The 15,882-nt window shown below is 46.0% G+C and overlaps 1 protein-coding gene across 4 annotated transcripts in view; it reads left to right on the top strand.

Annotated features, from left to right (window-relative positions):
• Window positions 1-15,595, top strand: part of cacnb1 (calcium channel, voltage-dependent, beta 1 subunit) — a 132,067-nt gene extending 116,472 nt beyond the window's left edge. For 3 of the 4 annotated variants that reach the window (XM_070864683.1, XM_070864684.1, XM_070864682.1), the window contains exons 12-13: window positions 3,973-4,158; window positions 12,879-15,595. In XM_070864683.1, coding sequence (XP_070720784.1) covers window positions 3,973-4,158; window positions 12,879-13,379 — 687 coding nt within the window. In that variant the 3' untranslated portion in view covers window positions 13,380-15,595. Of the gene's footprint in view, window positions 1-3,972; window positions 4,308-12,878 lie in introns of all 4 variants that reach the window. The other variant, XM_070864685.1, reaches the window with a different exon arrangement.
• The last annotated feature ends 287 nt before the right edge of the window (window positions 15,596-15,882 follow it).

Genomic DNA, 15,882 nt, shown 5'->3' with positions numbered 1-15,882 from the left:
CTTAATCCAGGTTACCAACATGTGCCAGGCCAGGACAGTGAATGTGTTTTTTTTTTATTTGGCATTCAGCCATTTTTCTCTCTACAGAGGAACTAACGTCTTTGGGGGTATTTAGGATTAGGTAACCAGCCCTGTTCTGTCAGTTTTTTAATTGTTCTCGGGCAAATGCTCTCTGTTGATTCCCCGCTCTCCTCTGCTTTCTGGCAAGTAATGCTGGCAGAGTATAATGCCCATCATGGGGCCAAGCAAATTGCAGGCTTCCACCCTGCTTCCCTCATTTGCCCAGTGTCAGTGCTGGATGCAGCGATCGCCTTTTATGCCCCAACTTCCAGCATTCAGTTGGAACTTTGGCCCCTCGAGCCTGTTCCGCCATTCCGTTAGATCAAGGCTGATCTGTATATCACTCCACATGGTATCAAAAACCGGCTGACCACATTGGATACAGCAAAGGTTATAGGCACCAATAACATTCCGGCTGTTGTGCTAAAGACTTGGGAGACGAAATTCAGGTCCCGAATAAGGCCCGTTTCTGCCGTTTTGTGGCGGCTATGCAGCGGAATCGAGTGGCCGTCCCAACCCAAATTCAGGTCGGAGATTTTTCACATGGCCGTCGCAAAACAGCAGAAATGGGTCTTATATGGACCCTGAATTTCGGCCCCACCGCCTCTAGCCAAACTGTTCCAGTACAGCTACAACACTGGCATCTACCCGACAATGTTGAAAACTGTCCAGGTATCTGCTGTCCACAAAAAGCAGGACAAATTCAATCTGACCAATTACAGCCCCATCTGTCTACTTTCAATTATCAGTAAAGTGATGGAAGTTGTCATTGAAAGTACTATGAAACGGCACGTATTCACCAATAACCTGCTCACTGATGCTCAGTTTGAGCCCTATAAAAATTGAAGTCAATGGGAATCAGGGGGAAAACTCTCCACTGGCTGGAGTCATACCTGGCACATAGCAAGATATTTGTGGTGGTTGGAGGCCAAACATCTCAGCCCCAGGACATCGCTGCAGGAGTTCCTCAGGGCAGTGTCCTAGGTCCAATCATCTTCTGCTTCATCAATTAACTTCCCTCCATCATAAGGTCAGAAGTGGGGATGTTCGCTGATGATTGCACAATGTTCAGTTCCATTCGCAACTCCTCAGTTAATGATGCATTCAGTGTCCACATGCAGCAAAACCTGGATAACAGTCAGGCTTGTGGCTACAAGAGCAGGTCAGAGGCTAGGTATTCTGCAGCAAGTGTCTCACTTCCTGACTCCCCAAAGTCTTTCCACTATATACAAGGCACAAGTCAGGAGTGTGATGGAATACTCTCCACTTGCCTGGATGAGTGCAGCTCCAACAACACTCAAGAAGCTTGACATCATCCAGGACAAAGCAGCCCGGTTGATTGGCACCACATCCACCATCTTAAACATTCACTCCCTCCACCACCGGTACACCATGGCTGCAGTGTATACCATCTACAAAATGCATTGCAGCAACTCACCAAAGCTTCTTCCACAGCACCTTCCAAACCCACCACCTCTACCACCGAGAAGGACAAGGACATCAGGCACAGGGGCACCATCACCTCCAAGTTCCCCTCCAAGTTACACACCATCCTGACTTGGAAATATATCGCCATTCCTTCATCGTTGCTTGGTCAAAATCCTGGAACTCCCTCCCTAACAGCACAGTGGGAGTACATTCACCACATGGACTGCAGAGATTCAAGAAAACAACTCCCACCGCCTTCTCGAGGGCAATTAGGGATGGGCAATAAATGCTGGCCTTGCCAGTGATGCCCACATCCCAGGAATGAATAAAAAAAACATTTACCCGCCCTGGTTCCATGTGCCAGTGGTGGGCAGGAGTTAAGTTTGGGAAGTGGGTCCACGCGGACACTCGGAGCGTGGCCGTGCAGGAGCAATGCTCATTTTTATGGACCAAAAGAAAATTTGTGCTCTGGGGGTTTCGCTTGAAACTCACCCACAGCAATTTTCTGTCAGAAGGCCAACTGAAGGTGACTCAGAGGCGGGAAATGTAGCTGAATTTCCCTCCAGTAAGTATGGAGTGATGAAGCCAATTGTAACAGCTTCAGAGTCGAACTAACTCAAAACAGACAAAGGATAGAACCATGGCTGTCCTAATCGATATGCTCGGCTCTACACCAAGCAATAAATTTACCAGGTTGGATCACCTTGGGGAGCTTTGAACCTTCTCTCCTGTTTTTATTCATTCACAAGATGAGGGCATCGCTGGCATGCCAGCATTTATTGACCATCCCTAGTTGCCCTTGAGAAGGTGGTGGTGAGCAGCCTTCTTGAACCGTTGCAGTCCGTGTGGTGCAAGTGCTCCCACAGTGCTGCTAGGGAGGGAGTTCCAGGATTTTGACCCAGCGTTAATGAAGGAACGGTTGACTCTTAATTGCCCCCTGAAGTGGCCTAGCAAGCCACTCAGTTGTACCAAACTGCTTTGCCAAACTCAGCACTGTGGGGGTACCTCCACCACATAGACTGCAGCGGTTCAGTAAGGCGACTCACCACCATCTTCTCGAGGACAATTAGGGATGGGCAATCAATGCCAGCCATGCCAGCGATGCCCACATCCCGTGAATGGATCAGTTTTGAAAAGGGCCGATATATGTCCAAGTCGGAGGATGATGTGTGACTCGGAGGGGGTGGTGTTCAACATTCCCTATAAGTGACCACGCAGCTCTCTGCCCATCCCACCCAGCCCAGGAATGGCTTTTTCAATATTGTTTCGTGCATGTCTGAAACTGTGAATGGGCCGTGCACCCAAAAATAAAGAGGGAATATTGGTGGTGCTCCCATACATCTGCTGCAATTTTCCTTCTAGATGATGGAAGTTGAAGACTTGGGATGCGCCGACAAAGAAGCCTTGGCGAGTCTCAGTTGGGCGGGCCACATTGTCTGCATGCCCGACATAAGACTCCCAAAGCAAACGTTCTACTCGGAACTCCTAAATGGCAAGCGAGCCCCAGGTGGGCAGAGGAAACGTTTCAAGGACACCCTCAAAGCCTCCTTGATAAAGTGCAACATCCCCACTGACACCTGAGAATCCCTGGCCCAATACCGCCCTAAGTGGAGGAAGAGCATCCGAGAGGGCGCTGAGCACCTCGAGTCTCATCGCCGAGAGCAGGTAGAAAACAAGCGCAGGCAGCGGAAGGAGCGTGCGGCAAACCAGTCTCCCCACCCACCCTTTCCTTCAACGACTGTCTGCCCCACTTGTGACAGAGACTGTAATTCCTGTATTGGACTGTACAGTCACCTGAGAACTCACTTTTAGAGTGGAAGCAAGTCTTCCTCGAGTTCGAGGGACTGCCTATGATGATGGTGGAGAATTGTTGCAGCGTATGCTATATTTTCCCATGACTATAGTGACCAAAATTGGATTCAAATCTCCAGGGGGGAAAAATGTAACCTACTTCTCCTGATAGAATCATAGAAATTTACAGCACAGAAGTTGCATGTGGGTACTGAAGTTGCATGTGGGTACTGAAGTTGCATGTTCAGCCATGAACTCATTGAATGGCGGTGCAGGCTAGAAGGGCCGAATGGCCTACTCCTGCACCTATTTTCTATGTTTCTATGAGGCCATTTTGGCCCATCATGTCTGCGCCGGCCAACAAAGAACTATCCAGCCTAATCCCACTTTCCAGCTCTTGGTCCATGACTCTGTAGTGCATATCCAAGTACTTTTTATAATTGGGGTTCTGCCTCCATCACCCTTTCAGGCAGTGAGTTCCAAAGCCCCACCACCCTCTGGGTGAAGAAATTTCACCTCAAATCCCCTCTAAAACTCTTACCAATGGCTTTAAATCTCTGCCTCCTGGTTGATAAATTGGGTTGTATCGTTATAATAAAACATTGATTTCAATGAGTGCCGATACATGGGAGGTTGCGGGAGAAAAGAAAAAATATCTTTCAAACATGTGCTAACTTTTTTTTCCCTTCACAGGAACTGTTTGATATCATTCTGGATGAGAATCAGTTGGAAGACGCTTGTGAGCATCTAGCCGAGTACCTTGAAGCCTACTGGAAGGCCACTCACCCAGCTAGCTGCAATCCCCCCAACCCTCTTTTGAACCGCACCATGGCAACTGCCGCCCTCGCTGCCAGCCCAGCGCCAGTGTCCAACTTACAGGTACAAGTCCTCACTTCCCTCAGGCGTAACCTTGACTTCTGGGGCCCAAGTGACAACAAAAACAAAGAAGCCACAAAAGAACAGATGGAAGCAGAAGATGCGGTCTAGCCGTGAACCGTACAGCAAGGCGAGAGAGAACAGTGGTGGTGGTACTTTAAATCGTCCTTCCCAACTCCTGTCTCAGTTTGTAGCCCCTTCAGTAGAGTAGTTGCATGTTGATGTCAGCTAACCATGCTTTTTTTTGTCAGGAAAGATATGGTGCTGAAGAAAAGAAAGTGACGCCAATTAAGAGAGGACCACTTTTTTTTCTTCAGTAACGGGCAATCCCACTTGTCTATGGCGCGCACTGTTTGTGGTTTTTCTATTGTTCCATTTTGTGTCCTGTGCATTTGAGCAGCATGCAAAGTGTGAGCCAGCATTTCTACTTCAGGCACATTCCCAACTAGTAGTTAGAGCTGGATGGCACAGCTTTCATGTAAAGTCGTATTTGGGGAAGAAGAAAAAATGTGCTACATTCAAAGCGGATTCTGACCCGTACTTAACCACACCAAACTGAGCCAACATAAAACCACTCGTTAAGTCCTCAATTCACTCAACCCACAACATTGCAAAACAAAGTTAGATGTTCCTCCAAAGGCAAAGATACATTAAAGGTGCATTGACACTGTAACTTTAGTGTTACTGTGTAGTTTTGCTAAAATTGCAGTGTAACTCAGGAGTCCAGTTCCAACCTGAGTCCAGGGAGAGGTTATATAAGACTTGGAGAAACCTCAGTATAGTGTCAAACCTGGTTAGAGTTCAAACCTCCTGAATACTTTTAAAGCTGGCAAAGTTGATTTAAATGCTTAGAGAGTGTATTGTATTGTATTTTTGTTTTCAATGTGTTCCCCTTTTCCTTGGGCATCGACTTATGCTGGGGTAGGTTATATTAGGCATTCTCATCCAAGCTCTCAAAGCATTAAAAACATTTATAGCCAGGATAGGAGCTCTGCCTATGTCGCAGACCAATAACTGCAATGTAAAAGCATGCTAGATGGATAGTCAATAGAGCAGAATTGCTTGTGATGTGTCCAACGATCCCTCATAGTTGAGCCTGGCAGGCCTCTCTGACTTCTGCTATGTTGTGAAGAATTAAAATGAATAAGAACATAAGGACATAAGGACATAAGAAATAGGAACAGGAGTAGGCCATCTAAACCCTCGAGCCTGCTCCGCCATTCCATAAGATCATGGCTGATCTCATCTTGGCCTCAACTCCACTTCCCTGCCTGCTCCCCATAACCCTTGACTCCCTTATTATTCAAAAATCTGTCTATCTCCACTTTAAATATATTCAATGACCCTGCCTCCACAGCTCTCTGGGGCAGAGAATTCCAAAGATTCACGACCCTCTGAGAAAAGAAATTCCTCATTTCCGTTTTAAATGGACGACCCCTTATTCTGAGATTATGCCGCCTAGTTCTAGATTCCCCACAAGAGGAAACATCCTCTCTTGCATCTACCCTGTCAAGCCCCCTCAGAATCTTATATGTTTCAATAAGATTGGAGGATATATATTTTAATTTCTGAAAATTGCTTGAATTCTAGAAATTAAACGAGATATATCTCTTCCAGGGACCCATACTATACCTTGCAACCGTCCAGTTGGGTTTTGGGCTTGCTCAGTGAGCCCTAGGATTCTGTATGTACAGTATGTGCAGGCACTGATTTCAGTGGTAATCTTAACCCTGTGGATTGGGACTGGGAATAAACCTCAACGTTTAACTGCAATATCCTGACCTTGGAGTATTCAAACCCTCGGAACAAAATAATGTGGGCATCAATGGTCACAAAACATTTAGGGTAAGAGTTTAGATGTTGAGAGATGGACACGTCAGAGAATAGACTAGTGCTCCTTTGGTAATTGCTTGAATTCTAGAACTTAGCAATTTGAGATGAATAACTATTAATGAGGTTTGCAATGTAAACACCCTTCACCCAGCACAGAACAATGTAGGTTTGAAGTGTTTCTGTGCATTGCACATGTCAAATTTCCCATGTGTGCTATTGTAACAAGGGTTCATGGCGATTTGAAATAGCATTCACCGGAGTTTGATATGTTGATCAATGGCACACCGACCAATTTCAGCCCGAGTAAATCACCAAGCAAAAAGCTACAGGGAGGGGTAGCCTCTCCAGTGATGAGTAAGCCAAGAACAATTCTGGACTTGGTAAACGTTTGTGTGAGTCTAACTGTAGACCCACCCCAGTATGAGTCAGTAACCTCAGGAAAGAAGGGAAACACGTTGAAAACAAAAATACAATTAAAATTACAGTAAAATCCGTAGAGAGCAAAATCTGTTTTCTCAGCAAGCTGATCTTTGCCAAGTCTCAGTTTATTCCTGGTTTAGTCAGCGCCGCTGGAAGTCCTGTTTATGTGTAAGTTTGGTTATGAGTAACTTGTCGTTTCAGCGCATTTACACTGTAATCTTTCACCCATTGCTTTCTCCCATCTGGTCTCCCAGGGCTACGTATGAACTGCGGCTGAGAGCAGGTGGCCTGCACTGAGTCAGCCAGTAGGAGGTGCCCAAGAGGAGCCTGGTGGTGGACTGTCCCTCCCTGTTTGGTAATAGCACCATCCATTCTGAGCCTCTCTATTGGGTAAACCTATAGAGGGCACAGATGTAGTTAAAAGTCAGACTTTATATAGGTTGCTTGCACACGTATTATACTGTAGAATGCAGGTTAGGTGTCGCTGCCTGTGCAAACTCAACTTGTAAGATTATAACCATTTACTAGGATTTACTGACAGCACAGCCACAAGAACAGACCCGAAGGCCTGTTTAATAAGACAAATGAAAGCACCTTCACAGAAAGTTGCTCCGTTCCTGGGGAGTAGATAGAGGGGCAGAAATGAGTCTGGGCGCAGATTCAGCATTGCGCAGACAGATCGAGGATCGATCGGAATTGGTCATCAGGCCGCATCTGAATAATTGGAGTGAGCTGCCTGCTGCTTGTCGCTTCTCCACAGGCAGCTTGCCTGACCGGAGATGTCAACTTTAGGCCGGCTGCCTTGCTGACAGCGGGTCTCAGGTTGGGGAGGGGAGGGGTTAGACTAGGCTAGGGGAGGTGGATTGGGGTTAGGGGGAGGGGAGGGCAATTGTGACTCCTGTGGACTCGAGGCAGCACTCTTGCTCCTCTTGGCGCCACAGGAAGGTGTCCCTTTTAAAAGGAAAACTAAAATGTGAAGTTCTTGCCCTCAAAGAGCCCGAGGCAGGCCCTGCTCATCGGTGACTAATTTCTCAAAGGGATCCTTTAACGGTGGTCAGGTTCCTAATTTCCAGATTCACGGTGGCTAATGCCTGCAGACAAATGGGGCCCCACGAATTTGGCAGTGCTACCAACGCCCGCACGGATAGGGTGCAAGCCGTCCCACAGCTACACTGCCAAGCTCTGCGTCCATATTACAGTCAAACTAGGCGCAACACATACCAATTTCTAATTTAGCACATTTACACTGGTCATTTTTACTTGCGGGTTGAGCTGACACTTGTTGCGCAGAATTCGGAAAGTCAGCTCTTCCAATTTCTCCAGGGGCCCTCCGGCAAGAGGATGAGCAGAACCCCACAGAGAAACAGTGTAAACAGTTGTTTCCTCAGGGACCCGGCCAAAGATCCAACCTTGTATCAGGAGAACCCTGCAGAAATTTACGGATATATAGTCTACTCTTCTCAGACTCTCATTCCTCAGTTTAAATTATCTACTTAGAATGACGTAGAATTTTATACCACAGCAACAGGACATTCAGCCCAACTGCTTTATGCTCCACACGAACCTCCTCCCACCGTACTTCATCCAATATGTCCTTCTATTGCTTTCTCCCTCACATACTTATATTGCTTCCCCTTAAATGCATCAGCGCCAATTGCCTCAACCACCCCAAGGGATCGCTCCATTTGATCATTTAAGTTTTTTACGAGTCGATTGCCACTTCCTTGTATTATTTATGTCGCTTAATTCAAATTATGTAATAATTCCGATTCTTATTTTTTCTGTAGAAAAAAAAGGGCTTGAAATTATCGGGAGTTACTTTATAGACAATGAAACGTTGAGTTAGTTGTGGAGCTCGCAGGATTCAGTATTTCATGTCCCTTCATAAAGACTTAATCAATCTGGCAGTGCACAAGTTAGTGAGTTGTATGAAATTCCTCTGCAACCATATTTTAAACTAGTTAATGGCTGCATCACAATTTTACATGAACTCATCAATTGGTGATCAGCCAAAGGAAATTAAAAACCCTGCTCACTAAACCCAGTAACCTCAAAAATAGCAACAACACAAAAGTGAAAAGAAAGTGTACTATATGTACGAAAGGTAACTGGCAGAAAATACTTGCGCCTTTCAGTGAGATTTGCGTACACACTCCGAGCGGAGGGATATTCAAGTTGCCTGTTCCAAGAGGTGCACTTACAATTCTATCAACAGCTAATTCTTTACAAAGGTTTGCGGGCAGTGTTTAAGTATTTGTCCCGTTGCTCACTGCTGTGTTGCTTGTATGTCCTTAAGTTCCAATTAGTTTTGATGGGACAAAAAAAAATCGAAACGACAAAATATAAACTCAAAGGGGAGCAATTTTCACCTAACCTGCAAGTCAGGACACTGCCGGGATTGGGTGCGACATTGCTTTTACACCCCGCCCGAATTTACTCTCCGTTGATGTCAAACTGGTGGCGTCCCACCCAATCCCGTGTGTCTCCCGCCTGGTGACTTAAGTTAAAATGGCCCCCACACTCACATTTAGTAATGGTGCTTTGTGTTCACTGGAACACAAGTAAAGCCGAGGGCCAAGGACAAACTATTCAGTTTGAAGAAGCCGTTTTGGCCCCAAAAAACCTAGAGAAGTAGATGGGTTCCACACTTTGCACCTGGGCAAACCTGCTACTTCGTGGCACCTATACCCCGGGGGAAGGAGTAACAAACATAAAATGCCAGAAACATGATGAGTCTGAAGGAGACCGACAGCTCAACACTTGAAAAACATAGAAACATAGAAAATAAGTGCAGGAGTAGGCCATTCGGCCCTTCGAGCCTGCCCCACCATTCAAGCTGATCATGCACCTCAGTACCCCTTTCTTGTTTTCTCTCCATACCCCATGATCCCTTTAGCCGTAAGGGCCACATCTAACTCCTCCTTGAATATATCCAACGAACTGGCATCAACAACTCTCTATGGTAGGGAATTCCACAAGTTAACAACTCTCTGAGTGAAGAAGTTTCTCCTCATCTCAGTCCTAAATGGCTTACCCCTTATCCTTAGACTGTGACCCCTGGTTCTGGACTTCCCCAACATCGGGAACATTCTTCCTGCATCTAACCTGTCCAGTCCCGTCAGAATTTTATATGTTTCTATGAGATCCCCCCTCATCCTTCTAAACTCCAGTGAATACAGGCCCAGTTGATCCAGTCTCTCCTCATATGTCAGTCCAGCCATCCCGGGAATCAGTCTTGTGAACCTTCGCTGCAATCCCTCAATAGCAAGAACGTCCTTCCTCAGATTAGGAGACAAAAACTGAACACAATATTCCAGGTGAGGCCTCACCAAGGCCTGTACAACTGCTCCTATACTCAAATCCCCTAGCTATGAAGGCCAACATACCATTTGGCTTCTTCACTACCTGCTGTACCTGCATGCCATCTTTCAATGACTGATGTACCATGACACCCAGGTCTATGCACCTCCCCTTTTCCTAATCTGCCGCCATTCAGATAATATTCTGCCTTTGTGTTTTTGCCCCCAAAGTGGATAACTTCACATTTATCCACATTATACTGTATCTGCCATGCATTTGCCAACTCACCTAACCTGTCCAAGTCACCCTGCAGCCTCTTAGCATCCTCCTCACAGCACACACCGCCACCCAGTTTAGTGTCATCTGCTAACTTGGAGATATTACACTCAATTCCTTCATCTAAATCATTAATGTATATTGTAAATAGCTGGGGTCCCAGCACTGAGCCCTGCGGCACCCCACTAGTCACTGCCTGCCATTCTGAAAAGGACCTACTTATCCCGACTCTCTGCTTCCTGTCTATCAACCAGTTCCCTAACCACGTCCGGACATTACCCCCAAAACCATGTGCTTAAATTTTGCACACCAATCTCTTGTGTGGGACATTGTCAAAAGCCTTTTGAAAGTCCAAATACACCACATCCACTGGTTCTCCCTTGTCCATTCTGCTAGTTACATCCTCAAAAAATTCCAGAAGATTTGTCAGAAGAGCTGAAACGTCGTCACAGTTGCTAATGGGTCCAACTGATACTGACTGGCCGAGCATTTTCTGCTTTTGTTTCCGATTTGCACTTTTTGTGGGAATTTTTTTCTTTTTAGTTCAACTATTACAGGGATGGTTGTGCTCAGAAAGTTGTAAATAACATAGGGGTATATAATCCTCTCGGGCGGTAGCGCAAAGCAAGGCGATAGCGAATCGGCAGCCCGCTTTACATTCTGCCCAATTTTCTTTTCGATTGATTGGCTTCAATGGAACAGAAAATCAGCCAGAGTGTCAAACAGGCTGCCTGGTTACATTCACACTTTGGTGTCCCTAGAGATGGAGCACGCAATGTCCACTGGTGCGCTTAAGGCCTTCCGCAACCGGTGGGCACCAAAAGGACTGGAGTGCTTCATCTTCATCACCCCCTCCCAATTACATTTGATTTGGTTAAGTTTCATTCAGTTTATTGGTTGTGTCACTTTAAGAAGGGGGCACTTGCTACCGCCTCATTTGACACTGACACCTGCCATTAATTACCGTAATTAACCAACAAAAGGCAGATTCACAATCACATGCTTGGCACTACTGCCCAGGATTAATTTATACCCCATAAAAACAGCTGTAATGTTCACAATCTGCTGCTTTGAATTTTCTTGGTTGTTCAGAGACTGTGAAGTGTACATAGTATTTTAAAGCTGAATTAATAATTCAGACATTCGCTTCCAGAATTTATTTTTTAGTACACGTTTTGCATCTTTTGTTGACCTCTGCAGGTGTGATGTCTGCTGTAAAAAAAAAAAAAAAAATCCAAACAAATTTCAGGGAGCTGGTTGAAGTTTTCAGTCAGCATCCAAACCATGCAGGCTCGGGTGGAGTGGCTGTGCCGTTCAGGCCACAGCTCTCGAGTACGGTGCCTAGTCAGCTGGCCCCAGCCAGGATGGCGGTAAGGGTGCCACACATCCCTGGGTGAAGAAGGTGGTGAAGAAATTCAGCCAGGGTTGCAGCTCCTCTCCAGTAACTTCCAGTGGAAAGTGCACGCGGAAATCGGGGATCAGGACTGGGTCTGTCTCGGCTGAAGGCACTCCGATATGGAGAATTGAGTGTAGTCCTGGAACTTAGCTGCCTTATCTGTGGCACTGTGACCCAGTCAGAGAAGTATAAAAAGGAGAAAGACTGGCATTTATAGTACATTTCACGACCTCAGGACATCCTAAAGCACTTTACAGCTAACAAAGTACTTTTGACGTGAAGTCACTGTTGTAATGTAGGAAATGCAGCAGCCAATTTGTGCACAGCAAGCTCCCACAAGCAGCAATGTGATAATGACCAGATAATCTGTTTCTTTTAGTGATGGTGATTGAGGGATAAATATCAGGATAACTCCCCTACTCTTCTTCGAAATAGTACCATGAGATCGTTTATATCCACCTGAGAAAGCAGGAGGAGGGTTGGGAAGGCAGGATGATGGGGATGTGATGAGAGGCACTGTAAGATGAGGTTGAGTGTGGCTTTGTACTAACGTTTCGTGATCTACTGAGATCATTGAAATGTTTGCGGCACTGCAGCCTGGTCCTCCTGACCACATCCTTGCTTGCGCCCTCCTTTGCAATGTGCAACCAGGCTGTGTTGATCTCCTGGGGAGGTCTCTTCCGCCCAGTGGAAGGGAAGAAGACCTCCCTGTGTGCTGTGACTCCCTCCATAAGCATTTGGAAGCAGACATGAGAGAGTCTGGGTGCAGCCATGCACCTCTGTGCAGTGATTGCCAGTATTTACACCACCTTAATGCTGTAGAACACTGACAGCATAAATGTCAAAATAAAGTTAGGCATGGTCCCTTTAAGAAAACTGGCTAATGATGTGTCAGCAAATTACATCACCAGACCTGCTTCCTCTAATTGTCTGAGAAATGCATTGGTTGGGCGTAACAAGCCCAATCAATGGAAATTCATTTCATAGAGGGAGATGGAGCCAGCAGCGGGGTCAGGACCCGCTACTGACATCGCCTACCCCAGACCTGCCAAGGGGAGCAAAATCCCAGCCTGTGTTCTTCTTCCAAGCTTCTTCAAACCCTTTCAATGCTCAGTAATTTGGTTGAACAACCTACCACAACAGCAGGCCACCAGAAACAAGAATGGGCTTCTCTTTAAGTTATCAGGTCTTTTTTTTAATGCAGAGGTCACGTTAAGTTATTTCTGCATTAGTCTAATTGGAACTTAATTCATAAACGTAACAGTCAAGAGTTTGTGTTGACGTTGCTGAAACAAAGCTGCTTTTTTAACATGTTATTGAGCTTTATACTGAACTACTTCAAAGATAGAGAGCCGATGGGATTGTTTGTGTTTCCTTCTTGCTGCTGTTATTAATCTGCTGTGAGAGACCGTGCTTGTCATTTATCGCTAACCTATACTTGTTTTCCACCTCCCCTTCCCCACCCCTTCTCTCTGCATGGTGTGCTGCTACTAACTAGGGTTCCTACTTAGTGCATGGAGAGCAAAGCAATGACTGTTCAACACCTGATCGGACAGGCTTGCATGACTATCGGAACGACTCTGCCAAACAGTCCTACCATCGCTCGTCCTCCTCCACGCCTCAGTACAGCCATCACCCGAGGAGCACCTCCCGCGGCCTGTCCCGCCAGGACACCTTTGACTTGGAGACGCAGGGCAGTCGGGACTCGGCCTACACCGAGCCAGGGGACTCCTGCGTGGAATTGGACCCTTACGACGAGCAGGAGCACTCGGAGGGCCCCCACGGCACCGCCGCCCGTTGGGGCAGCATCACACGGCAGCAGGTCCAGCGGCAGGAGTCGTGGGAGGAGGAGGAGGAGGAGGAGGACCACGACAACCACAACAGACAGCAGAGGAGCCGGCTGAAAGCCAGAGACCGCTACCGGCAAAACGACGACGAGGTCTTGTCCAGGAAACAGAGCGACATCGAGGAGTGGAACCGCGACGTGTACATCTGCTGAAGTGCAGCTCACACTTCTAGTCGGGATTGTCTCTTGCTTCCCTGGGGAGAGTTTTGTTATCTTGTAGTGGTGTCTGTTTCAAAGCAGTTCTGTTTCATTGAAATACTTGTCCATTTCGAGGAAGAGTTGATAATTGTTTTAAGAATTTGGAGCATTCGTCCTTCCAAACCCTCACACCACTCCTGGACACCTCTATTTGATGTAATGCTAATGGGCAGTTATTGAATATGCTGGGAGAGGGGACTTAAATACAATGCCACCCCCACCCCTCTCTCCCGATTGTTTCTAGTGCCTCAGTACTGGGTCTGCAAGGGTTTCGTTATCAGGACTAGATACGGAACGTTGTTAACTGACACATTTGACAAACATGCTTGAATCATTACTGTACACCCATGTGCAACAAGTTCACCTGCCAGTAGATCCGTGGTGATCAGTTCACCTGATTACATAGCTTAGATGTGAAAAGCCAATCAAACAGCCAAAGCCAAGAATTTCACTGTCCGACTGGAGGTTTTTAGATCTGTTCTCTGTCGGGTTAAAACGTTGCTGGGTGCAAAATGTTTTCCTATCGTAAACACAAAAGAAAGCATGGAAACATGAAGTGAAAAGATGCCACTTTTTAAAGTGGCTCACAATTTTTGCCACTATCCTCAGAGAATGTCCTTTCACCCACCAATCCTTGTTTACATGAATTTACAAATCAAGGGTGATCTTGGAGGGGGAGGGAAGAGAGATGTTCTCGTGTCTTCTACACTGCTCTCCTTTTTATCCCTTTCTATCCATCTTTAATGGATGATTAGAATCTATTTATTAACCCCCCATCCCCTTCACAATGTAAAAATCCCTCAGCCTCCCCCTCCAACGCTTCCCCAAGTAATTTCCAAATAGGAAGAGGTGGGTGAAGGATAAAAAAAAATGAAGCTACAAGTGGTTCTTAAACTTGTCCCTGTTGTTAAAGGGATCTCCCCTTCCACCACAACAGTGCAGACTATTTATTTCATTTAAACATTGACTCTTCTGATTAGGAATGCTGCTGAGTTCTATATTCAGACTGTATAACACGCACACACTGCTGGGTCTGTTATACACGTTGGCCAGCCAATTGTTTACAATCAAAAAGACACTGGGTCTCTTACCACATGGGGGAAGGGGAGTCTAAGCTCACACTGGGATATTATTCGCAAATGGCCAAGGCACAGATTGGGAATGTGAGAGGGAGGCAGGGACTCGCATCAGAGGGGCTTAGCTGGTCGCTGTCCTTTTAATATGGCTAATGTCTACCATTCTGGGCAAGTGGGGCATCAGCCTTGGTTGGCCTTGGCCTGGTGGGGGGAGGGGGGAGGGTTATAGATGGTAATTTATGCCAAAATTTAAGCATAGAGTAATAAATACTTGCAAGCGATTTAAAAGGCAGTGATGTAATCAAGGGGTTGGGATGATGTCCTAAACTGCCAGAGAATGAACAGATGTGCTGGGTTGGAACACCTTCGGGGCCTGGATTTGAATCCAACCCAGACTCCTGCAACAAGAATGTCCCTTTTCTGCTGGCTATAAGGACCCTAAGGAAAATGTGTTTGGGGCAACCTCTATCCAATTACTTGTAGCCAGGAGCCTACAATACAAAGTTACATCTAATTTGGCACCAATTGAAGCTGAATTGGCCTCCTCACTGATAGGCCGCGGGGATAGCTACAGAAATGGAATAAAATGTACACTGCTACAGATGTTTGGAGACTTGGGATGCAGGTATCTTTGCTGAGCCAGATCATAGGGAGCTTTACTCCGCATCTAAGCTGCAGTATAACTGGAGGGTCATGCCCTGTGAGGAACCAGGTGCCAAAATTGGAAACTAGAACTAACAAACAATATATATTGAAAGTGTAAAGCTCTCATAAATTATTGTCCAAACCCTAAGATCAAATCATGGCCTTGAAAATCACTCCCTGCTATCTGGTATTGTTTATAATGATATACTGTTTGAATTTTCTGTGGGAGGTTAAATTTTGTTGCTGGTGGGTTACTATGCTGGCAGTGCACTCCTTTTCCTTAACATGTGACAAAATTTAGACCAGAGGATTGATGACGATCATTGCTGCAGAGTCGTGGGTAATGACTTGCAGCCGATTCCTAAAAAATTCTATGTTCAGTATATATTATAAATAAATGTTCAAATGTAAATTTTAATAAGAAATGCTATATTATATTTATTTCTGCCATTCCAGTCCCGACTCTGCTTACCTCCGAAAATCGAATGAGGTTGTAGGTTTGCATTTAACTTTATTACTTTTATCCAGTGCAGTTGAGATCATTTGCATCCTGTAACCATCAGAGCCCAAAACTCACCAATCAAAAATGACAACTGAGCCACAGAGGGGAGGGACTGGATCTTGACCTTGTTTTACATCACTCCTGATTTCTATTTCCAATCGGGTGAGAGGTAAAACAGGCTGCTGACTCATCGTCATCCATTTTACATTATCGCACAAAGTCAAGGTCCTATGGA

The sequence above is a fragment of the Pristiophorus japonicus genome, chromosome 21, assembly GCF_044704955.1.
Source record: "Pristiophorus japonicus isolate sPriJap1 chromosome 21, sPriJap1.hap1, whole genome shotgun sequence".
Classification (NCBI taxonomy): domain Eukaryota; kingdom Metazoa; phylum Chordata; class Chondrichthyes; family Pristiophoridae; genus Pristiophorus; species Pristiophorus japonicus.
This window is presented reverse-complemented; position numbering and strand designations above follow the sequence as displayed.